At 45.6% G+C, this 26,840-nt stretch overlaps 1 protein-coding gene across 2 annotated transcripts in view; it reads right to left on the bottom strand.

Annotated features, from left to right (window-relative positions):
• Window positions 1-380: 380 nt before the first annotated feature.
• The window catches only part of ROR1 (receptor tyrosine kinase like orphan receptor 1), a 122,960-nt gene continuing 96,500 nt past the window's right edge, over window positions 381-26,840 (bottom strand). For both annotated transcript variants that reach the window (XM_015870818.2, XM_015870819.2), the window contains exons 5-9: window positions 10,620-10,747; window positions 9,666-9,983; window positions 8,648-8,893; window positions 6,658-6,869; window positions 381-3,366 (exon numbers count right to left, since the gene is read on the bottom strand). In XM_015870818.2, coding sequence (XP_015726304.1) covers window positions 1,942-3,366; window positions 6,658-6,869; window positions 8,648-8,893; window positions 9,666-9,983; window positions 10,620-10,747 — 2,329 coding nt within the window. In that variant the 3' untranslated portion in view covers window positions 381-1,941. The remainder of the gene's footprint in view (window positions 3,367-6,657; window positions 6,870-8,647; window positions 8,894-9,665; window positions 9,984-10,619; window positions 10,748-26,840) is intronic.

The raw sequence follows: 26,840 nt of genomic DNA, 5'->3' as shown, positions 1-26,840 counted from the left end.
ATTACTGATACAGATCTAAATTTGAACCACATGGAAGCTGACATCTCAGATTCATGAAGTATTCAGAAGTCAGAAAAGTCCTTGCTGTATAATTAAAAAAGCTAAAAGCTTAGGCCGTAAAGGTGCTTGGTAACGAGCTGCAATGCACCTACAAGATCACAGCATCGGCAGCATCCTTCTCACAGTGCATCCATGCTGCCCCTCTTCTTCTATCTGCTGTGCATGGCCACGCATTAATCTGAGCGTAAGTAATGACTGCAGATATTATTGGCAGAGCTCTGTGCCTGGCTCAGGTGGGCCTTTGGGCAGACTCCCACCCAAGCTGTAAATACAAAACTGCTCACACATCTTTCACCAAAATTGAGGCTATACTGGTATGATTATGTTAATACAATGTTTTAATAAACAGCAGCATAAAATAATCAGTGTTTAATATCATCTCTGGCATGTGAAATACAAAAATGCACGTATCTTAATTATAAAATAGCCTTTGTAATTACATTTTCATGCTCGCCTAATTGAAATGCCCGTAATTAATAAATCGATCGTCAAGTAATACAGTGATTAAACGCATGCAGTGAAAACAAAGAAAAATATTTGTCTAAGGTAGTGGCTGAATATCACCATAATATACTTCAAGAACATCTACATCAGGGTAAAAATAAAAAGAAACAGACCAAGATATAAAATGCAGAGATGTATTTTCACTTCTGCTGTACAAAACATCATCACACTTTTGTGCAAAAAGGTAAAAATAAAGTCATATTATACAACGTTGTCAACTGAGCAAAGATGGTTTCCATTGTGTACAATAAAAAATACGATTCAGTACAAAAGAGAGACTGTGGAAAGTCGTTAAGGTACACAGCACTTCTGTAACTCATTAAAGTGGTTTCAAATGAATATTGTAGATCGCTCATACCTGAATACATTTTAGTAATTATGCGCGTTGTGTTTCAAGGATGAAAATTAACATTAATTCACATTCTTAAAATTGACAGTAAATTGCTATCAACGGATCTGCTGCCTGATGGAACGCGAGTTTCCCTCCTTTCAGGGTTACTGGAGTCATAGTCACTGAAATTACGTATTGATCTGAAACAATAAATACTACTGGGAAAAACTGCCATATATAAAATTGTGGTTTGGAGCCTTTCCATTACACAGTTGCATAGCAACAAAAGGATATACAATTTCCACTTTATCTACCTATAAAAATTATGAAATGTTATCTTTGAAGAAGTTGATTCAGGTTCTGAAATTAAAATACTTTAATTTCATTTCCTTTAAGGCAATTTCTAACAACTCCAGCCATCTTCAGCAGCCAACAGCAGATAACTCAAGCTATTGTGCCGTCGAATAGCGCACCCTTTGTGGCCTGAATCTGGACTCAGACTCCCAACGTAACGCAAGACCAAAATCCTACCTGAAGGAATTAATCCAGCTCTCAGGTCACATACTTGAAACATAATCCTCGATTTCAAAATTTACAAACACTTTACCTAGCTATTGGAACTGAAATTGCACAACCAGTAGATCGCCGAATATTTGCATCTCCTAAAAAAAGAGACAAATATTAAAACACGTTTTCAGCATTAAAAAGTTTCTGTGATTTAAACCACGTCGGAAGCTTAACAAGCTGTGAAAAAAGCGTACGATAAAATGCTCTTGTTTTAAAAGATCCCCCCTGCCCCTCTTTGAGTTGTTGGTGGCACTTGGAGAAACGATGCATCCGTTCACAAAGCTGAGTATTCACACCACAAGGACCTCTGTCTGGTTGCTCTGCCCATCCTGTTAAGCAGTTAAACTTCACAGAAGATACTTGCTGCGATGTCTGTTAAACAACCAGAAGAATCTTTAATAAAATATTTGAATATAAATCTTTTCTACTGCTTTCTAGTTTGTATCGTAAATAGTTATATTTACAAAGGCCTCGCTTATTTACAATTCAGCTGAAATCATAGATTCATTCGGTCCGTGGATGCTCGAGTCTCCTAAAAGGGAAGACTGCTTCGAGTCCATTTTGTACGGTTTTTGAGTTTTGTTTCCAAAAACGGTTATACCGATTCCACCCGGATGACTGGGGATGGACATATGGGAGAGCAAAGGGATGTTCGCCTCCTGGTTGGATCCTGAAGATGGCAAACTTGTGACATGACCTGTGCTAGTGGATCCACTGGCACTGCTGGGAGAGCGGCTCTTTGGAGGAGGACAGTGCTGGATTACCCTGGGCGGGCCCTGCGGCTGGTAGTGGGCAGCTGGGAAAGCGGCGTATCCTGCTGGAATCGGGTACCCGTTGATGGGGATGTATCGCTGGTTTTGAGGTATAGGCGGCCCTATGAACCCGGCGATTTGGCCTTGTGGTATACCTTGTGCTGGAAACATGTAGTTAGGGTACCTGGGATTACTCAGGTTACTAACGGGGCTTGCGCTGAGGGAAGTTGTCTGAGTGGTGGCATTCCCACCTGAGGGGGTGGTGGAACTAGTGTGGCTCGAAAGGCCCTCCCAGGAGCGCAGCCTGGCGTGGATTTCTTTAAATCGCGGCCTCCGAGAGGGCAGGTCGTGCCAGCACTCCGTCATCAGGCTGTACATTCGAGGAGGACAGTCTTCAGAGCATGGCAGCAGCTGACGTTTCCTGATCATCTCTATGACTTCTTGGTTACTAAATCCATAATATGGTTGAAGTCCAAAGCTGAAGATCTCCCACAAAACAACTCCGAAGGACCAAATATCTGAATCAGAGGAGAACTTGCCGTACATAATCGCCTCCGGTGGCATCCAGCGAATCGGCAAAAGAGATTTGTTCTGAACTCTGTAATAATCTGCTGAGTAGATTTCTCTTGAGAGTCCAAGGTCTGAAATTTTTACATGAAGCTGTTCTCCAATTAAAATGTTACGAGTGGCAAGATCTTTATGGACAAAGAAATGGCTTGCTAAGTATTCCATCCCTGCTGCAATCTGGACTGCGATATGCAGGAAATCCCCATGGTCCAGGCTGGATTTTACAGTTCCATCCTCATCGCTGCTACACCCAACATCTGAGTGTGGTGATCTCATGATGAGGAACTCGTGGAGGTCTCCTTGGTTCATGTACTCGAAGAGCATGCAGACAGGCTGCTCCTGGGTCACCACACCTAAGAGGCAAACAATGTTAGGGTGGTGGAGCTCAGCCATAAGAGATGCTTCTTGCTGGAACTCTGCCCACTGCTGGGGGTTGTTAAAGTCTTTTAGTGTCTTGATCGCAATGAGCTGAGCATGGTCCATGCCTGGAAGGTAGAGGTGTCCCTTGTAGATTTTGCCGAAGGCACATTCACCCAGTTCTTCCATGAAACGAACAGCAGAGAGAGGCAACTCCTTAGCCTTGCTCTGGGAAAGAAATGACAGCAAGAAGGTCTTTTCACACAGGAACTCTGAAAGTCATGCAAACCAACGCTTGAGCTCCTTCCTGGGGCTGCACAGCCCTGCAAGATGCAAGTGCAAGCACAGCAGCGGCCCTGGTCCAGATCCATCCCGAGGGATGCCAGCATCCCAGCATCAGCACAGCTCAGGGCTGGAAGCCGCTTTATCTTACTCTGTACCCTGTTCCAAACCTAAATTTAGTATTACCTTTTACCCTCTGCACAAGATCAGATAAAAGTAGTAAGTATGAAATATAAGTATGTGCAGGAACCATCAGCATTTCAGCAAAGGCATTTATATACTTGGGCTTGGGCATTTATATACTTACAATTGAATCTGACTGATCTCAGGAATTGAGGCAATTCACATACTTCAAGCTAAGTGCACGCTGAAGTGCTTTCTGGGCCAGCGCCTACAGTTTTAGCAGAAACTCTTTTTTTTAAAGTTATGTTCTTGTAGCCAATTCTTCCTTGACTTTTCCTTAACCCTTCCACATACAGGAGAGACTATTTCTGTTCACCCTTGAATGAACTATCAATCCCAAAGCGTGTGGGACAGTCAACTGGAAAAAGGAGATATTGGTAAACGGACAAATGGAAAACTCTTCAAAACTCTGCTGTTGTTTGCTCTTAGGCCATAACGAAGTTGCATTATATTCAAGTATTAACTTCCACACGCGCTGTTAACCTACATGCAGACACAGCCATTTTGGGCCCTCCATATCGCTACAGGTAGTAATTTAAGGCTAATGAGTTTGGGATCTACTTTTTGCAACAGAGCGTGAGCATTAGCATTTGCATTCCTGAGCCATTACAGCTGCAGCTGTACAGTAGCAACAGATGAAAATAACTGATGTTTTAAAAAATCATTTACAAGTGGCATTCCAGAAGAAACGAATTCTAATTGCACCGACCACTTTCAGTTTTTAGACAAATACTGCATAAATAATCATCATCATCGTCATCATCACCGAGCCATTTAAGCGGGCAGCCAGTAGACTGTACGGTGATGGCAGGAAATTAGCTATATTGTTGAGGAACAGATGGTTTATATTATACAAATCCTTTAGGCTAAAACTTGTTTAGGTCTGGCATATTGTAAATTATATTTTAGTAATGAAAGTGAAATGACCTCTGTCTGACCTCGGGCAGGGTTTGTCTGTTTGAACCAACATAGTGGAAAACTATGAAAGAAAATGAAGTCATAAAGTTTTGGCAGGAAGGGCTCATTTCAAGTTAAGCGGTTATAAATCTGCTTAGTTTTTGTTTGACAAGTATTTGTCATACAGCGGTGTACAAAATGTAAAGAAGTGTAAAATACATACGAGGCAGCACGCCAAAGTAAACCGAGTACAAAGGCAGAGCAATGGGAGCGAAGCCCACCGCCCCTATCTCTGCATCAGCCCCTTCCATTAGGTGAATGGCAGGATGAGCTCCGTTTATTGTATTTTTGGAAGGCAATTAAAATCCTTTAAAACCGAAGCGGGCTGAAATGCTAACATTTTTATTTGTCCGAGCAAACACACATCCACCTCACTTGGAGCTTAAAGCCTAAGAGTGGATTTACCCCAAGTTGACATTAATACTGGATACGGTATTTAAAAATAGGATTCCACTTCCTTTCTTTTACAATTTTGTTTGAAAGGCAATCAAAACATCTGAAACGGGCAGAGCTCAGTTTCCTAGTAGGAAAATATGGAAAGAGCATAAATAAAATGGAAAGCCTTTTGCAGTGTATCACTTGAAACGTAACAAGAAGACTGTGCTCTATATTTGCAAATAAGTCGCTCTCCTGTGCAGCAGGCACGAGCGTGTGAGCAGCCCAGGGGGAAAGCGGGGCCTTGTGCAAATGAAGCTGATCTTCCCATCATCTTCAGTTAGTGTGCATTTCAGCAAAATACCTTTGAATGGGAGCCAAGGAGCAAACCCAAATTTATCACAGTACCCCATGGAGGTTGGATGCAAGGTGGAGCTGGGACAAGTAAAATGGCTTTTTTACTATTATTCACTCTTGTTTTTTAAGCAGGTATTTTGTTATTGAGTGTGAATTAAGCATTTTCAGCTGCTCTATGCTGTACAAGGAAGCTGAAACTAAGAACAGCAAGGGAAAAAGAAAGACAAATTTGCTGCGCAGATTGAACTCTGCCTGTCCACCCTTGCAGTCCCAGTATCTGTAAGTGTTTAATACAAGGAGTCTCGTGTGAGCATTATGCCGTGCAACACCTTGAACTTATGCAGACCTTGCAGTGACCTCTGCGGTGTGGAAAGAATATTTACAACAGCAATGCTGCAAAAAAGCAGCACAATCTGAAGACGTGGCGCTCAGTGCTCACACTGCTGACACCTCAGTGAAGTCACAATTTGGGTTAATTTCACTGTGTCGTCTGTCTGCAAAAAGAACAGCTTGTGCAAAGGCGTGTCGGAGTGTTTCAGACATCACACTCCACACCGTTACTAATTACTTGTAGATGTTGGTCTCCCCTGTGAAATGCTTCACTTCCCTCAAGCTGTAGTTGAAGAGAACTGGCACGGTGTGAAAAAGACAATGAAATAATCTTTCCAGGGCACTGTTCTGCCTGTAGGTGGCAGAAGGCATTTACAGCCCCGAGTGGGTGATGCATGCAGGTCTGCACACCGGCTGCCCTGCTGATAAACAAGGAGCTCAAGGTTAATCGTGCTTGAATCTTAAGTGATTTGAAAAGCAAGCGCTTCATGAACCTGGGACTACAGTGAAGCAAAACAACACTGGTAACAAGAGCAGCTCCGCACCAGCTGCGCTGGCCAGAGCTGGAGGTAGATCCTCGGGCTCTGTTTCAGTAATTTCTCTTTTAACTGAGAGAATGGGTAAGCCTGAAAAAACAAGGAGCAAATCTTTCCAAAGTGATTTCAGCTGAGTGGAGGTGACGTGTGTCTACAGCAGACCCAGGAAAAAAAAACCTTGAGAAAATGCTGAATCATGCATTTATCTGCACTACTTTCTGACTTCAGAAAGGTCTCCAAATAACCAAGAGGTACTTCAGCAATGGGCTGCCTTTGCATTACAAAAAGCTCCAGCTTCTATTTCTGCAGATGCAGACATACAGGTCCACACTCGCTCTGCTGCTGATGACAAGAAAAGTGCTCACCCGAAGCAAAGGCACCAGCAGAAACCACAAGCTGGAAATCAGCTTAACTTTTCAGCACTGAACGGATCAAAGCGCTGCACTCCCTGCCCTTACAGGCAACAAAGAGTCAAAGCAGGAACAAGCTGCGGACTCACCTTTGGTTTATAGGCGTTGAGCATTGACATCTCCACGTTCTGCCCTCTGACGTGCTTTGGCTGTCTCTGAACTGGAGGGGAGGACGACTTCTGGTTGTTGCGACAGATGCAGATGAAGAAGAAGAGCAATGCTATGGCCAGGGGAATAGTAACACTTGGCACCAGGATGTACAGGATTTCCATTTTATTCTTTTCTTTGGCATCCTTATAATCTAGTTTGGGGAAAACCAAACAAACAAACCACGAATGAAGTCTCCACGTAGCATTTCACTACATCTGCCTTTGCTAAGCCTCATGCTTGAATTGCTCCATGTTTCCAATATTCAGGTTGACAAACTTTTATGAAACGTATCTATTGCAGCTGGTGAGACAACTGAAAGATACAGTTGAAGAAAGGAAAAGAAAGCAGCAGCGTGAGGCAGATGGAGACCTGGGCACCGGTTCATCACCTGAGCCACTTCAGTCAAAGGAGATCATTATTCTTATTAAGTAGCAGCCCCTGCCACGAAGCCTCATTAGGTTAATAGGTTTCTTGAGAGCCACCCCAATTAAATTCATTTCCCATTTAGGCGTGTCCTGGTGAGACAGAATGCACAATACTTATTAAAATTTGCCCAAATTGGCTCTTTCAGCTCCTCCAAAAAAGCAGAATGCAAGTCCCACTTGGTATTTGGGTTTTAATATGCTGATTAGCATTCAACAATTAAATTACTACTCACCTGATATAGCTCTATTTGTCTGTACTTAAAATAATAATGCCATACAACCCAGCTGTACAGCAAGTACCATTTAAGGCAATGGTGAGAGGTAATTAAAACCCTTGTTAGGAATTCTTTGAGCCAGCCAGCCTATCTCATTTATTATCTAGTAAAATGTTCAAACCAGAGACTCTCGCAAAGACGGCCAAAAGCGTCTTGCTTTCAGCCAGTACACATCAAAAGACCAAAACAGTCCTGGGATCTCAGAGCCCATCCAGAGGGGGCCTTGCAAGCAGCTCCCCTCCAGCAACTCCTAATTACCCAATTATCCAGATGCCCTGTGGAAGGCACAGGGCTGTGCCAGGTTCCCCAGCCTGGACCAACCCAGGCACCTGCACCTCAGCTCATGGAGCAAACAGCCCTGGGCTGACCAGACCTGTGGAGCATCCTGACTACTGCCAGTGTCCAGGTTTTATAGCTTAAACTACTCTTGTGCAGTCCACCACTGTGCCTAATGAACAAGAAAAATAGCAGAACTGAAACAGCATGAAAAGAGATAAAGGACTGAAAAATGTATGTGAATTTTAGAGAGGGTTTGTGATGCACATGATGATCCCACACTGTCTGCCTGTCCCCAATCTATTCTTTCACTAAGGACATAATTTAGATCCCATTTTGGCATCGATTCCCATCTTTCTATTAATTGAAAAAGACTTTGGAGCAGGCTCAGCACATGTCTCACCGCAGGAATGTTCATAACCATTACCAGAAATAATTTAATTTGGTTCTGGCTATTGAGCAGTAACATCAAAAGGTATCTCCTTTCCAAGGGAAAAGGTAATGTCACTGTCACAACTTGGAAGCAGCATCCAATTCTGTGTGAAACTTTCTGCTGTGAATTTCCATGGCATTTCTGCATGCATTTCTGGCATGACCATGCAAACTGCTGTCTGTTTTCTTGGCATGCCATAGGTACTGTTATTTTTTAATGCAGGTTAAACCATTAGGAACCATTTGTTCAGATCTGCCATTCTCTTCCCTCAGGTCTTAGAAAAGGAAAATAAAATGTGATCTGAATCTCAGCTTTTTATTCCTTTTGTAAGTCCAAAATGCAGCTGGGGCAGTTTGGTAAAGACAAACCAAAAAGGGAGCGCTGGGACACCGCCCTGCCATGGTGCTGGGGTTGGGTGCTGCTGTGCAGGGGTTGGGCTCAGTGCTCCGTGTGGGTCCCCTCCAACTTGGGATATTCTGTGATAATACACATTGAGTGTCTATAGTTAAAAAGTAATTACCACACGCCGGGACGTCGCAGATCTCAGACTTGAAATTCTCATCCAAGGTGAAGCACCACGGGGCGTCCTTCTGGTTGCCGGGGTTGCGGCAGTAGGAGTGCCCCCCGTTGAGCTCCGGGTACCTGATGGCAGTGAAGGTGTGCGTGTGCGGGTACTGCGAGTTCCATGGCTGGCACTGCCGCCCTGACCTGGTCACACTCACTGTGCCCCGGTAGTCCACCCCTGTGCTGTTGTAGCATTTGTGATCTGGAAGAGAAGATGATGAAAGGCAAGGATCTGCTCGCTTCTTCTGGCCCGAGGCCGGTGGAGCCAGCTCAGGAGCACGGGCCTCCAATTTGCTGCGGCTGCAATATGGGGCCTGCTTTGCATTCACATTCCTGGGAGGATTTAAAGCTTATGCTTCTGTAATGAAAACAGCTTATGCCAAGCGTTTTTAATATAAGATACACAAAAGAAGTAAAAACTACCGTAGGAACTTGAATTGCAGACATTATTTTTGTATGAAGGTGGAGGGTTTATGGGAGCCATGTTTTATACTTGCCTACTCAGATGTATAAATGTTGGGAGCAGGCTGCCAACCGACCTGACCGAAGGCTGAGTTCAGTGGGTACCTAGAATTGGCTGAACTAGCTAGGGACAGCCCTGGACTGGACCCTAGAGCTGCAGTTGAGTGCTCTGGAGCTGTACAGGGAGGCTAAAACTGCCAACATTCCCCAGTATTCCAATGCTGATGCTGACACTGTTTCCCCTTACTTATTAATTACAAAAGATAAGAACCAAGTTAATGGATTTTACTGTAAGGGCAGGCACAGCTGAACAAATAACTGAAAAAGTATTTCTGAATTTAGCCCACGCCAGACTGGTGAGGGCAGAAGTGCCCTAAGGGAGAGTGGTAAAGCACAGCGCCTTTGTACTTTCCCAGCTCAGCACCAGCTCCAGCACTGAGGCACAAGCAGCTTCGTCCCCTTCACCATCACATTTTCTGCATGGACATGCAACCAAACCACTCTTCACTTACTTTTATTTATGGGATCTGCCATGGGAATCCCAATCCGGATACAATTGACGGCTTCGGGGCTGTCTGGCTGGGGAAGATCTTCACAGTTGGGCAGCTTTAATCTCATCAGTATCATGGGATTGGATCTAGCAAAAATATACTCCGTCTGACACAGGACATTTTCCAGTATTTCACATTCATCGCGGCACAGGTCCCGCGGCTTGGGAGCTGGGGAGGTCTCATCGCAGTAGGGGAAGGCGTAGTGGCAGAGCGAAGGAATAGCAAACTGGGAGCATTTATCCGACAAATGGCTGGAAGTGCCAATCATGGTGAAGGCAGCTGCAAAATATACAAGAGGATTTTACCTAACCCGGTGGGAATTTCACTCCCGCGCTCTCCCCTCCCCAGCACAGCCCTCCCTTCCCATTGCGGCTATTACTTTCAGAGATCCAGGTGACGAACAGACCTTCCAGAAATACACAGCACTAATTGCATTAAAAGTTATTAACGATGCTGATTTCGCTGACAGAGAAATCACATCTGGTTTTCAACACTGGCCTAATGTTAAGCACGTTACCAAAACCCAAAATCTAATTATACATTATTTCCCCAAGTAATTTATAATGGCTCGCAAAGTCATTGGATATTTGGATATCTTTGGCCCAACAAGTGAAAATCAAAGCGCTTGCAGGCTGCACAATGACAAAACTCCCCAGAGGCATTCAAGGCCAGGCTGGATGGGGCAACTTGGCCTAGAGAGAGGTGCCCGTGCCTATAGCAGGGGGTTGGAATTAGATGATCTTAAAGGTCCCTTTCAACCCAAACCACTCTACGTTTCTGTATCTGTACTGAGGAGCTCACAGCAACAGAGCACAAACAAACAGCAAACATGAAAAAAGCACTGCAGTTTATAGAGCATCAGCAGCCTTTTGGAATAAGTTTCCTGGGAAAGAGACAAGCGCATTTTTTACCCACCTGTGATCTGATTTTCTATTTCGCCTTGCATATGCAAAGACTCCATATAAATGGTCCGATTGCCAATAAACCGTGCACAAGCGATCCCCCGGTAGGGCTGGCAAAAACCATCCTCTTCGTACTCATCCCTGAAATCAATCATAAACACAAAGGGGTGAAGTGTTTCACACGCAATTCTGCAACAAAACGTCCCCCCGGGGTGCTGGCGCTCGGATTATCCGCGCCGACGTCAGGGGCTCACAGCGTTTGTCCTGCAGCCCGCGATTCGTTCTGGGGATGCTGGCGCGGTGCAGAGCCTGCACGCCATCCTCGCCTCCATTAAGAGCCTGTGATAAGGGATTATATGGTCTTTAGGTAGTGCAGAGGGCACGGCACAGGCTTTGCATCCCCGCGGTGCTGCAGGTAGTTTGCAGGAGCTCACAAATGATTCTAAAGTGAATGTAAGGAGCACACAACATCCTGAGTGTTCAGCTGCTTGGCAGAAACAGGTATCTATTTCTGAACCAAACCTGTCCTCTAACAGCGATGAGCACAGCAGGAAGAGTTGCACTGGCAGAGACATAATTAGAAGCACATATGAAAATCACACCCCTCCCAGCCCTGAAATAGGAAATGTTTCATCAATACTCCACCAGTGTGGCAGCGGTTATTGCTAAAACAGAACCACAGCGAAACCAGGAGTTAAGAAGCCAGATTTCTTTCATTAGGTGCTTTGTTTTATACACTATAGGAGACATTTAATGCATAAATCCAGATGTGAAATTATTTGCCAATATTCTTCAAACAAAGCAAAGAAAGGAAATGACTAAGCCTCTGAAGACCAGATCAGGCAGTGCTTACTTTGAGCAGGTAAGGGGCAGCCCGCTGCTGGCACACAGCTTTATGGGGGCTTCCAGGAGGGGTCTGCAGGCGAGAATCTGCCCTTTCACTTTCTCACTTTGAGAACCCAGTTGGAGACATTTGGGACCCCCCTCCTGAACAGACACCTCAGCACTGCTGAGGTCACAGGGCAGGGACAAGCTTAATGAAACATTAATATTTTCAGCTATTCGTGCCAATACCCACATAAGACAGCTTCTATACAGCTCTCAAGTGAGGAAAAGTGATATTGGAATAACCCCAGGTACGTCGTAGCTGGATTAGGCAACAAGTTAACTTTCTGTATTTCTTTCCCCCACATTCATCCCCCTCCAGACACCAAAAGCATAACAGCACAACCAGACTATGCTGCTAACAGGGGAAAATCACATCTTTTTTAATCAACGCTGCTATTAGATTTAACAAAAGCCACTTTCATCCCCTCCTGGAGACCTTGGCTGTGAGAGCTTGGAAATGCAAATGGCACGTCCTGCTTTGAAGTCACCCTGCATTGTGCACAGGGCTTAGAGCAGCGTCCAGCCTGGCTCCTCGAGCCCTGTCACTAATGGGATTAGAGGGCAGAAGTGCTGGGATCACCCCTTGGGACACCCCACGCACCTCCCGGCTCTCTGCAGCTCCTGGACTGTGGGCCTGGGGCTCCCACAGCACTGGGAGTGGGGATGGGGAAGAGAGGTGGATGAGGGGTGGGAACCTTCCACAGCCAACTGCTGAGAGACAGGTGGGAAGGGGTCCAGGCATCTTTCTCAAGGATACTGGAATTGGAGCATCATCTCTAAGCTGCCTGTCAATCTTCATTAACTACAGCAGTGGTAGGCTGAGATGTGCTGAGTAGAGCACAGCCAATGCCAACAGGCTGGCCAGTATTGGTGGTGCAGACACCTGAGCACACTGGCGTGTTTCTGCACAGCTGGCTATGGCCAGAATACTCTGCTGGCTCCTGAAAGGGCAACAGCTGAAATGCACTGAAAAGCACAGCAGCTACTGCAGGCTCTGGAAGTCAACACTCCATCTTCTAATCGATTAATCCCCAAACAGAATAAAACTAATTACTTATTAACAATTCGGGTTTTATATTATTTTGAAAATTGTATTATAATTTAATAGGGGATTTAACTCAAGGACTACACCCAACAACAAGTGCTCTTGTAGACAATCCAGCAGCACAATTTAAACACTCAATTAGAGAAGCCAAAATCAGGAGGAATGCAATTAACATCTGCAAAGCAAATTCACCTCGCACTGAGGCTCACCTTTGAACTAAAGAAGATTTAAGTGCAATGGCTGTAGTGGTAGGGCTTGCTGGTGAGCAGGGCCACCCGCTTACCTTGATGGAAATGCCCTGAGGAGGAGGATTTGGGAGATTATCTCGGGAGGTGAAGATTAGAGGAAAGAGGAGAGCTGAGATCCCAAAGCCTCTGCATGCCAGAGTGGAATTGCAGAGGGAAGATGTAAAATGAGTGGCTCAGATGGAGGCACTACCTTGAATTGTCTTGGAGAACAGCTCCGTGATGGGGCAGAAGGATAAATCAAATGGAGTGGGAGCAGCAGAGTGGGACAGAGCTCTTGCCTGGCCTTAACACATCTGCACCTCCTGCTGCCAGCTGGCAGCCGCCTCTGGCTGGCTTTAAATGCAGAGGTCTGGCTCTGGGATGGAGGCCGAGGCAGCCGATTCCTCCTACGTAACCCATGCGATGCTCACCTCCTGTGCTTCATGGTCCTGATATGACCCCACCCACAGCAACACGGTGGGTCCTGGGGCTCACCAGGAGGTAAGACAGAAGCCCTTCTGCAATTAATGTGTTAGAGTCAACACACAAAAGTAAGTCCTAAAGAGAGAGAAAACAACCCATGGCTATGGGCGCTGCTGAGTGGGGACGAAACATGAACACACTGCCCCACCTCCTGCACATCCCACACCCCAAACCCTTGCAATGACTACACAGAAGAAGGAAAGTGCAGGATTTTAGTGCCTGACAGACGATAGAGCACTTAACCGTTTTAAGGGTATTTCTTGTCACATTTGGTTTCCACTCTGTTTGCTAGACCAACCTTGATGTTTACCTTGGAGCTTGCCCATCACTTTTAGATCCTGCAGCAGTTCCGCATGTACCAGCACTTCCAGCTCCGTGGAATCACAGTGCCATGGATTAAGCTTACACTGTAGTCACTGTACAAGGCAAGGCCGGGTCCCAAATGCTTTGAGTGCCCCAGGAGAAGAGGTAGGAGCCCCACTTTCCTTTCTGATGCTCCTTCCTAGCACAATGACACATACTCTACCACAGTGAGGATTTATGAAGAGCAGCAGGGCAAAGACACTGTAATGTGCAGCAACAAAGGAAGATGGTGATGTAAAGCCAGCACGGGATTAAAGCGTGTTTGTAAAACCCATTTTAGGACCACTAGAAGGTATGAGAAGCAACAGCAAATGAATGCAGCATTACCTCTGAGATCTACCCAGTAGAGAAGGAATAGCGCTGGCTCTGCGTGAAGGCTGTCCAGACAATTTCTCATTTACAAAGTGAAAGGCATTTTGTCTTACTTAGTTTTTTAGGTTTTTTTACCACAGCACTCAACTACTCAGAGCTGTTTATCTAAATAATTTATATCCAGCAGCAGAGCAGTGATGGGAAAATGAAGCCAACACTGCCCAGCTCAGACAACCGAGTGCTTTATGCCCTTCTCTTCCAAGGGAGCACTGCTCGGTCCCACCAGCCCTGCACAGCCCTGCACAGCCCCCTGTGCCCCTCAGCAGCTGCACCACGAGGGCCCTGCTTGCTGCTGAAACCTGCACTGACACATCTCACATCTGCGACCCGCAGCCATGCTGATGGTGGTGCTGCTATGGAGGAGCTGAGTTCATAACGAATGCCCATGGGTGACAGCATGGAGGGAAGAAATTTGCTCCATAAAATGGTGCAATTAATTAAAAGGTGTATCAATACATTTTTATTACCACATGTATTAAATACACCCTCTGTGCGTGCCTAAATGCTGTATAAATTACTTTACATTGTCAAATAAATTGTGTTCTGTTCCACACTCGTGTTCCAGCTTTGCTCAGAATAAAAGGTAAAGAGTTTCTACTTGGCAGATATCCCTTAAAGCAAACAGATGAATAATATTCTGTCAGACTTTCCAAAGAGCAAAAACCCATTGCTTGTGCCTGACTTTGAACACGGGACCATACTGGCTCTGTTTCATAACAGTACTTCAGCAATGAGAAGGCTGCATTTTACTCTGCAAAAAGAAAAGAATCACCCAGACTCGCACACCACCATGTAATTTAAGAGAAAGTTCTGTGCAATATAAGCTATTGGCGTTTTGACACCCCTCTAAAGTCACAGGGCAGCCAGGGTTTAACCAGCTCACTAGGAATGCGAAGGCATAAAACAGAAAATGAATAAAGCTGGGTTTTGTCATCGTTACATTTACAGAGTCCCACAGCACCACTGAGACACCTTCTTCCCAACCATAACCAAAAAATAATTCAATGAGCAACTATCATCTGCCTGAGCACTGACTTCATTTGGTTATTTGTTACTTCCCATTCCCCACTGACAACCTGCTCACCACGATGCCTTCAACATGGATACAGCATCAAAAATGGACGTGCCTCTGGGCTCAGTACAGGGAGGGCAGACAGTGGCCCAGGCCAGCTCTGCAGCCATGCCCTGCTAAAAGTGGGCCAGCCAGAGCTCCCTGGTCACCCCACGTCTCCCAACCACATGGACACATTGCTGGGGGCTGCCAAACATTGTGCTCACTGCCCTGCTCACTCCTGGTCAGGGATTTGGGTGCTGGAAGGCGGCTGTAACCACAAGTGGTTCTGCTAACCAAGGGTGGGCAGCAGTGCGGAACCCAGAGTTTGGAAGCTTAATGAAGTACAATTCCCACACAATTAATCCCTTGGCAAGGATGCACCCATTCACAACTGCACGCTTTTTTCCTTTCTTTTTGTCATTGTACAGAAATTTTACAGTGTCTCTATCAAAACTGTTGATTTTTGGAAAGCAAAAGCTGCCTAGATGAGCTCAATACCTGTGGTCATGAGCTGGATTTAAGCACTGACCAAAACCAACTAAATCATCTGGGACGTTAGCCTCTGGGATTCACTCTTTTTCTCCTCTTAAACACTCTATATAACAGCCCCCTCCCCCCAAACTCCTCCTGCACAGCCCATGGCCCCGTGCACAGCCCAGGCTGTGTGCTGGCTCGGCAGCTGCAGCTGGTTAAGGAACGACCCTGGTAACAGCGCTTGGATCTTTCCTGGCACATCTGTTACATCATTATTCAAGATGAACTGCAAATCATATGCTCGCAGTTAGGGAAATGGCAGGAAACTTCTCGCACTCATGTTTTGTTTGACAAAGCTATTTTAGGGTTATGTTTGGAAGGTCCGTTCGTCCAAGTTTTGAGATGCAGGAGAAAAAAATGTAACATGTTTTTGAAGAGCAGTCAGGCAGGATAAGATTACAAGCGCTAAGCGTTGCCTCTTGTAGCAAACCTTTGTGCCGCACAGCCAAACACTCTCCCTCCCCATGGACTCTGAGGGAGCCGCGATGATCTCACATACACATCCCTTATCCGCCGCTCATCAGGCATTAACCTTTAGATAAGGAGGGCCTGACGGAACCCTCACTGGCTGTATGCCATCATTCAGCTGCAGCCATTCTGCAGGAGGGATGCCAGGCCACAGGAGTGATACCAGGCTGCAAGAGCGATACCAGGCCAGGGGAGTAATACCAGGCCATGGGGGCCGTACCAGGCCATGGAAGCCACAGCGGGGCACAGGAGCCAAAACAGGCCACAAGGAGCGAAACTAGGCTGCAAGGAGCCATACGAGGCCTGTCTGACGGCGCCTGGGTGCAAATGAATTGGACCAGACCACACCCCATCTACATCCATCATCATGAGACAAATCACGAAGGACACGCTTAGATTGAATTCTGTCCTGTGCCAGACAGAAGTCCTCAATATCAAGAAATTCATTCCTTACTTAGTCACGTGAAGGAGGTCATTTACCTTTCTGTGTATCTCCTCCCCACAAACTGGATTTCCTCCCCCACAAAATTCACAGAAAGGTGCACCTTTGTGATGTATTTTGAAAGAAAACCAAACCCCAGCAACTTGAAATGCAGCAGAAATACAGTAATATAGTCAGGGTTCAGACACCTTCCAAATGGCTTCATCAGGACATTAAGGGCTTTATTCCCCAATATTTAGCTGCCCCTTTATAGGCATAATGGGGCCTCAGAGTGAGTGTTCATGCAACTGATACCACAAGAGAAGCTCTCTTTACATCAAACGCATGGCAGAACCTGGCTGTAATGTATAAGGAGCTGGGTACTCCGACATGTGCTGCTCTGAGAAAGCAGCAGAGAAAGGGCACTTTGAACCCCTGTGATTAGCAAAGAGTGAGAATAATAACAAAGTTTTAAGTAACTCCTTTTTTGCTTGCCTTACATTAAATCTCCTTTGTCAGGTGTCCCTTCTCTTCTGGAAAAACAAACATTTCAGACTTTCCAGTTTGCATTGCTAACGAATGATTCCTGTCTGTCCCACGACTGCTTACTCATTATCAACAACTGAAGTTATTCAGCAAGAGAGTGTGTTTGCTGCTGTGCGATACCCACCAGCTTCTGCAGCAGGACCGTTGTCTTCCAGAACACACAGGAAACAATGCACACTCATAAATTAACGTATCTCAAATGAATACATTTCATTCAGATCAAAATATACTTCTGTGGTACTAACACACAGACCGTTTCCATAATGTGGGCAAGTAAGTTCATTTTCAAGCTAATTTTCCCATCTACAGATTATTTGCTTTCTCTCCCACAGAAGACACCCAGACATCCTATTCTCCAGCGACGTGCCTTACAGACCCGTTCCACTCCTTGCTAAAGCTAATGCAGATTGCTCACTGTCCATAGGGCCTCCCTACAGAAGTCAACATCCCACTCTTTCCTCTGCCTCAGGACACTGCATACACAGCTCTGAACTATTTATTTACAACTGATGCTAAATCTTGTGTGGCACCATGAGCCAATTCTGAATGCTACAAAAGGAGTTTCAGGACTCCTGCAGCCCATTTTATCTCTCTCTCTAACCTTTTCCTGCTCTACCTTATTTTCTTAAGGCACAGCTTCTTTTTTTTTCTCTTCTCCTCCCTCCCCTCTCCTTCCTTCTAACATTTAATTTGTCTTATGTGACTCAAGTAGGTCTTTCTTCTGGTGACCTAATATTTTAACCTTAAGCATGATGAAAAACAGACTTCACAAACCTGACACTTGAATTAAAAGTGAAACACATGCCTCAGCAGAAGTTAATTAAAAATAATACATATAATGTTAGCTTGTTTAAACTATTATTCGACCAAAAATTTGCACCCATCAATAACTACTACAGCCTGCAGTCGCTACAAAAATAAGAGTAACCACCACAAGCTTAAGCTCCTGCAAAATTAGTCATTTCACTTCTACTTTTACTTCATGGAGATGCTGGTGAAGCTGCTGAGCTCTACCCATGGGGTGCTGGGGCACATGCAGTGTGAGGGCTGCCTGCCCATGGGCACAGACCTCAGCACAGCCAGACCCAAACACAGCGCTGCTGGATGCCTGCTCCTATAGCAGACAAAGCTGCAGGTAACCAACTACCTGTGCAGCCACGTTGCCTTGCTCCTCTTGATGTGGTAAGTCCAGCCCTGAATGCATACACATCCCTTCTGCTGGGCTGAGCACTTCAAAGCAAACACACTGGATGGAGAGAGATTATGTGGAAAAAGATGACCTGACATTCCAGACTCCTTTTAAAAAACCTAGTGGAAAACACATTTTTCTACAGGGCTTTCTTAGGAATCCTGTCAAGGTACGAAGGCAGCGTTTTTCCCTGCCAACGAGCAGTCTGGGGGGTGCTGAGCTGATGAGCATAATGCTGTGCTTTGGCTGGGGGTAGCTGGTAAAGCCCAGACCATTTTAAGCAGCTAGTCTTATTTGAAATAGTTGGTCAAGTTTAACAACTGTGAAAACATTTAAAGTTCACATAACTTGCAGGTCTATCATAAATTCTGCTACTGACAGACACACATAAATAGAGGCTACCCAGCTGGGAATAGCCAGTCTGCTTTAAAGGGTACCATGAGTTATATCGCACCGAGAATGCCTTCTGAAAAAAGATTGCTTTCATGATAAGAAATTCATTCTTAAGACAACAAACACGAGGGAAAATATGCTTCAGTGAAAATGAAAATCTGTCCATCCACTCCATAAAGGTAACAGAATAAGGCAGAAGGAACTTGTTTGCTTTCTTTAGGAGCGTTATGCCCCACGACACAGGCTGCACAGAGCAGAGTGAAGCAGTCACTCTTCAGTAGGTGGGCTTGGGACCGGGAGATTCCTATTTCAGTTGGCCTTGAGAAGGACACCCAGCCTAAATTACAGAGATCCTGATCTGAAGAAAGAACTGCATGAAAATGGCAGCTGCCATTACTTGTGGCGGTAAGTAAAGAGGAAAACATGGCTGATTTTGCAAGGCCAAGCAGTTAGAAACACTGCCAGCTTAAAATGTTTGTCCAGGGAACTCAAAGGAAAGCCCAGCTCATTTGCAATAAGGTGTTTGTACAAAACATGTGAGATAATGCCACCTGGCAGTTCATCTGCAGCCAAATAGCTGCTATTCAAGGGGAAAGAAACCACCTTCCTGCTTCCCAAACCAGCACCGTTTCTTCTCGCTCAACTGGCAGAAGAAGAAAAAAGATGAAGCTTTGCATTAGAAGTAATTACGCTAACCTGCAGCCATGTATGGATTGCAGAATTCTAAGACAATTTGCAAGCAACCTCTTCTGTACTTTGACATAGAGGATGTTTGGAGCCCTGACAGCACCCACTCCTGGGTCAGGTCTCCTTCCTGCTCCCATGCTCAGCACAGTGGGCCGAGCCATAGCACACAGCATTGCAGCTGTAATGTTGAAATTAACTGCTATCGATACAGTTGTACACACATTGTAAATGGTATCAATGCATTCCCTCACTGAAAAAATATTATGTCAGATAAAAGTAGCTCCAAAAAACTGTTCCTAAAGCCTTGCTTAAATAAAGTCTGTCCTGGCACACTTGCAGTTGCGCCTTATCAAATCTAAGAGCTGTATTTTATCTCTGAGTGGGCGAAATGCTGGTCTGTATCAGCTCTAACTCCTATCGTGTTGTGGTAACATAAAACACGTGTTTCACAACTGCAGAAAAAATTAAATGAGGATTATGCCAAACTTCATCTAAAAAGGCACGTACACACACAACCCATGCAGCAAGGTGATTTATGCATGCTGTGCACGAGAACCCGAGGAGACACCAGTATTTGTATACCATTTATGTTCCATTTATCCTGTTGGGGTACTTCAGTTTGGCATGATGGTTATTTGTCCGCTTCATCCCATAAAAACATCTTCTGTGTCACAGGTGGGGTAACATTTCTGTGCTAGTCACACTCAGAAGAAGACAGAGCAGCTCTGCAGGCATCCATAGAGCTGCTCTGGCTTCATCCCCATCAGCTGAGTCAGAGACTCTGGCTCAGTGGCAGCTCCTGATGTCAGTTATGGCCTCCAAACCAGCTCCCTGTGCAAGCAAACATTCCCCAGATCACTCCTCTGCATTTCTCATTGCTAAAATCACAGTTGCTCTTGGTATCTTTTCTTCACTTCAATACTACTTGCACTGAAGTCCCAGTTCTCACCTGCTGGCTGTGCTCAGGCACCTGCATCCATAGAGGGGGACACACTGACACCACCAAAGCTTCAATAAATGCTAAGAATTGCCTCGAGAAGCAGAAGTCCCACCTGGAGGACTCAGAAACCAGCTCAGCTGCAAGTAGTAAAGAAAAGGACTTTGCCATGCTTTTAGTACTTCCAGATTAAGAGCTTCTAAAACAATTCATTCTTCCTTCTTGCAAGCTGGAAATCGTAGAACCACTAGTAATAATGCAGATAAAATGTAGAAGTGAGTTACATAACTACCTTCTAGGAAGGAAACTTAAGATAGCAGCTACTGAAATCCCATCTTTTCAACACAGTCAGCTCAAGAGAGCTTGCACCCGGGCTAACTTCCCACTGCTTCCATGGCGCCTGGAGGCTTTGGCACTGCAGCACACTGCAGCGTAACAACTGAGGGGAAGAAAACCTGAGTGCAGCCAGCCTCATTAAGAGCTGGTTAGATGGAGGACTACAGCAGAACCTTCTCACCCCTGACACCCCAAAAGCGGCCGTGAACCTAGGATGGGGACCACTTGTATGCCATGCTTCTGGATGGCACTGCGGCAAAGGATGTGTGCATTAACCTCCAGCAAAATCATGATTGAGAGAAAATCTGTTGTAAGTACATTTACTGACACAAGACATTTGCCTGGAGAGCTATGGCAGGTAACGTTTGCAGTTTGTTTATGCTTAACACCGGCTGTGGTTGACTCAGGCATCAATAACAGCATCCAGCTCCTCACGGCTCAGATAACTGCTTTCCTGCCCCACCGAGGCAGCCACACACGGATTTTCCTGTTAACAAGATCAATAAACTTGACACATTCTGAAATCGATGATTAACTCCTTTTACAGTATTTGAACTTGCCTGGGGTTACTGCTTTGAACAGCCACGGCCAGAGTGTCGTGCGTGTTTTCAATTATCAGGATAAATAACCTAACGCCTTACAATCTTCTTCCTTGCGCTTAATGATTTTGTGATGAAGTAAAACAAATTGCAACCAAGTAGGCAACTACACTCAGGCAGGCCTTGCAGTGATCTTATCTAGGCAGGAAAACCCCTTCTGAAGGTTTTATACTGCACGGCAGGACTGAAAGCAGCGTGGGTCAAACCAGGTTTACTCCCGTTTGTAGTGTTTTTACTAGACTGAATAAACACTGGAGCCAGAGCTCCTGCTGCAGGCTGCACAAACCCCAGGTAAGCCCTGAAGCTGATGCTGGATGATGGACGCATCCTCACAACGCTGTGCAGCACCGCGAGCTCAGCATGTTTGTAGGACTGTAATTCATTATCATTATCGTTATTACCATTGTTATCGTTGTTGTTGTTATTATTTCTCTTGAATAATTGCTACCACGAGCAACAGGAGCTTTCACTGCTAATGGTTTCAGTGCTTCCTTGTCACTCAGTTTCCAGCCCAACAGCAGCGAGCTGAACAGAAACCTGCACAAAGCTTTGCCCTGTGCTGAGCAGCTGCACGCCACTGGGACCTGATGAACCTCCAACAGATCTCTCACTGCTCCACATCATCACAAACTGAAAACATCAGGAGGAGATTTGTTGAAGGAACAGCAATGGGAGTTGGGCACTGAAGTACAAGAACAAAACATGAAAAAGATATTTTCTCACTGAGGTTTTACTACCTGGTTTTGCAGAATATTTTGTTACAACCACAGAAATATTACAAGCCTTGAAACAGGATTTCCCTTATAATTAAAGGCCTTACAGCACAGGAGAATCTCACCGCACTTTGGGGATGACCTCAGATGTTAACTGGTTGCTGAAATGTTTGTTCCTTCTTTCATCCCTTCCACCTGACAGACTCCTACAGCTGCCAGATCCCAGAGAAGCACCCTAAGAACATTCAGCCACCAGCAGCTGCGTGCTTCTAGGTAAAACAAGATGATAAAACACTTTTAAGCCCAAGCCCCATGGCCCTCCTGTAACACTGAATTCTTATGCTGAATGTCCAGACCAAAATGGAGAGCTTTCAAAGGCTGGGACTGGGAGGGAGGAGGCTTTGGTGCTTGGGTTCCATCTCAAAATTGACCCCTCCATCCCCAGAACAGCAGTACCCAGCTCTCAGAGAGGAGAATGGAGAAAAGAGCAACAAATGCTCAGGGCAAGTCCTTCCCAAAAAGCAGCCCAGGACAGGCTCTGTTAGCCAGCACCATAACCTGACATGGGCAGGGAAGGGTGAATGTCATTGTTGCTGTACTATGGTCCAATCTTGCCTCCAAGCCTTTGGGCTCAAAGAAATCCTTGTAAGGCATTCAAATCACCCCTACGATTAGAACTAGCTGAGACTTTGGATGGGAACTGTCTTAGAAAACATCATCTCTTCTGCAAACTGGAATGTGTCATAAAAATACAGTGGTTTGGACAACCTTACCACTGCAATCTTCTAGCAGCTCCAGAAGGGGTTTCTGGGTTAGAGGGAACTTGGCCACAAATCTGCTGTTGTTGGGAATGATCACAAGGGAGACGGGGTCTTCCTCCCACCCAGCGGGCACTTGCTGGGCTGGGGCTGTGCAGCACTTCCTAAAGCTCTCAGCTTCATGCCAACAATGAATAAAACCAAATACCAAAGTCCCAATGTTGTTAATCAAGATTCCCTGTTACCAACTAACCAGTCCTGGTGGCAGCCCTACCATGGAGCTTAGCAGCATGGGTTGGCCATCCCAGCATGCGCTCAACTCAGGCCATCCTGCCAGCAAGTTCAGTGGGAAGAGGGCCCTGGGGAACACGAAGGATCTATAGCATTAACAGCAACAATACTTGGCTGGTCTGACTACTTGGTTTAACTCACAAGACTCGGTTTATTAACAGACTTAGTCACACTGCCAACTGTGCATCATGATCAGATTTTTTTTTGCATCAGTTACAGCCGGTCCCCACAAACAAATAGAACTCCCAATAAACAGAGCTCCCCACAGGCTGCAGATAACTGGGGGAAGGAATGCAGCTTTTCCACTTTTCATGACTTTTTTTTCCTCCCATTCTGTTGCCAAACAGAATAAAGAACCTTCAAAATGACCCTCACTTCACTCATTTCAAATAAATCAGAAAAGTAAGCCCACAGCCTGTAACTCGGGCTCAATTTATATAATTATAGGATTTAAGTGTTTATATAAACCAAATTTTCTAATGATTCATCGAAACTCCTTAAAGAAAGAAAAGTTTATCCTCCTCCTGCACTTTATGTCTCAGTCCTTCAAGGCTTCTGTGTGTTCCTAAATCCATTCTTTGGCCCCGCAGCTCTCCTGGGGTCCTGCCACAATCCCCGTGTTCAACATCATTACCAGCCGTGCAACTGGGTCGTATCAAAGCCTCGCAGGAATAGAAGCACAAACACTCTTTAAATATTATCTGCAGCATTCCACAAAGGCTGTTTCTATACCAAACATTTGTTTACATACGTAGTTGCTATGGGTGATACCAAACAATAGGGAAACAAAAACAGTTCTTAACAGTGCATTGTGTTTTCCTACATAGTATAAGAATGCATTAGGTAACTCTGGCTCCTAATGTCCAAGTCATAATGCACTGTGCTCCTTTCTCTCTCCCCACTTAAAAAATACTGTGATTAATTTGTTTTCAGATAACACAGCCATGTTTCCATATCGTGCTATACCTTTCCTTCAGGCCTCTTGAAGACAGAAGGGCTTTCTGCTCTTACTAAACGACAGGTGGAACACTTCAATTAAAATAGCTAATAGCGTTTATCAGGTACCCTTTCAAAAGTGAAAGGCACTAAATTAAATCTCACTCCAAACTCCAGGCCAGCTTCTTTACTGCAGATTCACCACAGCACAACAAACTACAGCTTCACCCTCCCATTGATAAGAGCTGGGCAAAGAACTCTGTGGCACAGACCTCCCATTTTTGCAGCACTGCTCACATGAAAACCTACAACAGCTGATGCACAGCCACAGCCAACAACAATAACCCATTAGCACGGGTGTTGGGCTGGGCCCCCAGAGCCCAGTTCTCTACTTCATTACCACACACATAAAATCTTGGGCAAAATACCATTGGTGTCAGTCCCAGACAGGGGGACCAGCATGACTTCAGTGGCATCTGAACCATCACAAAGCAGTGAAGGCGACCGAACACACCTTCAATCTTATTCTGGCTCAGCTTCACATATGTGGTCTGGGAGATAAGAGAAGGTAAAGAGGCAAAGGAGCCTGGGGTTCGCAGATAACGTGTATATTTAGCTACATAAGTACCCTGAAGTAGATAAAATGCACTCCGACACTAGCTGTAACCAATTCATTTAATACCAGACATAAATACAGCACCCTAAATGCAGTACTACATTCACCCAGAGGTTTCCACTTGATGTTGGCTTGCTCAGGGGTGCCCAGGAGCCTCAGCAGCCCCTACCCCACCAACCCCTGATGCCACAGGAATATCACCAGGAAAATCACAGGGGAGGAACCAGGGAGAAGGTGAGACAGTGCCCAGCAGATAAGTGCTCAGATCAAAGACACAGCAAAGAGCAGCCCTCCCTGGAAACACTTCATTTCCACAACCAGCAGGCCTGCAGCAGCTCATTTGGCTCTCAGACCCTGGCAAAACCACGAGGGTATTACTTGCAGTCGAGTGAAGTAATGCAACAGAACATAACGTGGTTTCTGTCAGCATCAGCCACTCCAACTTCATCTTCACACTGCACAACTGTTGTGCACAAATGTATTTATATTGGCCTCCACATACAATATCCCACTCAAAGTCTGCCCTGTGGCATCTGCATCAACACACACCAGAGCTATAGAGGAGCCAGCCCCTAAACCTGTGGGATTTGCATTCAGTCCTCACTCAGCAATTCCACAGACACCAAAAGCAGCACTGGTGGCAATGATGGCACAGAAAGCTGTTCCAGCACTGGGGTAAGCGTGGGCGCAGCGGGCAGCAGCAGCAGGGCTGGGCTCAGGATGCTCTAAAGCAGCTCCCTGGTGAATCTACTCTTTCCTCTTTATAGTTTTTGGGATCTTTTTCTATAAAATTTAACTTCTCAGGTCAAAAGAAGCCTCTGTGAGATGCTCAGTCAAACACACAGTTGGCCAAGTCTCACCTGGATGCTGGCCAGCGGTTATGTGTTTTCTCACTGAAGAGAACCATGCTGACATCCAGCCACATGGAGCCACTGTACAAAAGATCTGTTCTACTAAAAATCCCAGATGTGTTTAACTGAAGGAAAAAAGAAAAAAAAAGAAGGAAAAAAAAAAAACCCCATAAAAATCTTAATCACTGAAAAAGAGGATGGGAGAATCCTGCGGGGGTTGTGGTTTCACAAGCCTTGCAAGCTATTTCTGGGAAGCACAAACCCCATTTGATTTTATGAATCAAATGCCCCTTAAAATTACAGCCCTCTCCTCTTTTCCTCCTCTCCTCATTCCGAGTGGCTAAATAAAGAGCAAACAATGCCATACTTTGCTTGTGTACAGAGAGGTCCCTGCAAAGAGTCGGAGGGCAGCCCCGACACCAGATGCACTGTCTGCCAGGCAGCACAGACTGCACATCCCACAGCAGCAGTGCTGATGGAATAGGCATTTTTGGCCTTCAACACCTAAACCACGTCTCCTGAACTTACAGAACACTTCTAAGAGGAGCTGTGCTTTTCTTCCCATGGCTCCACTGCACTAAGGCCAAAAGCCTGCCCTGCCAGGCGCTGTGTGTCACCTGCAGGTTAAGATCCTTCAGAATGTGCTCACAAAACAACAGATTTTGTGCTTTCTTTGCACAGCTTCAACACAGAGTTGCCATTTCCCTGCACTCTTCCCACTGAACTACGTGCAGGATTCTTCCTGGAGCAAGCAAGAGGAGTTCAAGGCAAGCACAGAGCATCGCTCCAGGTAGTGGAAACAATGCACAATAACAATTGTGGGGAAGAACTGAATGCACAATGATTCTCCAGGCCAAATGATCCCTATTGTTACACAGGATTTTCTCATTGCCTGGAATCTGCTGCTCTCAGCCCTTTTTCTGCAGCTCCTGAAGAGACCTGAGGTTGGGATATACCCTGCTGCGTCCTTAAAGGACCAAACCTTGACAAACGTGTTTCAAAGCGACATGAAGCATCAAAACTTCGATACTAAAAATAAAAGTGCTAAATTAGTAGATTTGGCCTTTCACACCAAGAGCCAAGTAGGACCTGAGTTACCAGCTGGATGAGGGGCCCTGGCTGCTGCCTGCTCTGGAGGTGCCCTTGACAGCCCCCACTTCATGGAATCTATTTCAGCCCACAGGGCTGCCCTGCTCTGGGCACACAGCTGGGCTGTGCACAGCAACGTTCACACTCTGCTCCCTGGGTGCCTGAACAAAGATAACGCAACAATTTATTTATAAAGCGGGAGTGTGGTTTTGCTAAAGAAAGAAAAAAAAGAGAGAAGCGTATTTACGCTGCGTTACACATGGAGCAGCAGAGCACGTCAATGGAATGCAGCTCCTCAGCCCTGCAGATAAGGCTTTAAAGCTGACCTTTACCAAACACCAGAGAGCTGAGGGAAGGACACCCTGCTCAGCCAGGCTTTGCACTACAGCAATAGTTCGCTCTCTTGGCTCCCCGATGGATGGCGGTGGCACGCTGCTG

Source organism: Coturnix japonica, chromosome 8 (genome assembly GCF_001577835.2).
Source record: "Coturnix japonica isolate 7356 chromosome 8, Coturnix japonica 2.1, whole genome shotgun sequence".
NCBI classification, from domain to species: Eukaryota; Metazoa; Chordata; class Aves; order Galliformes; family Phasianidae; genus Coturnix; species Coturnix japonica.
This window is presented reverse-complemented; position numbering and strand designations above follow the sequence as displayed.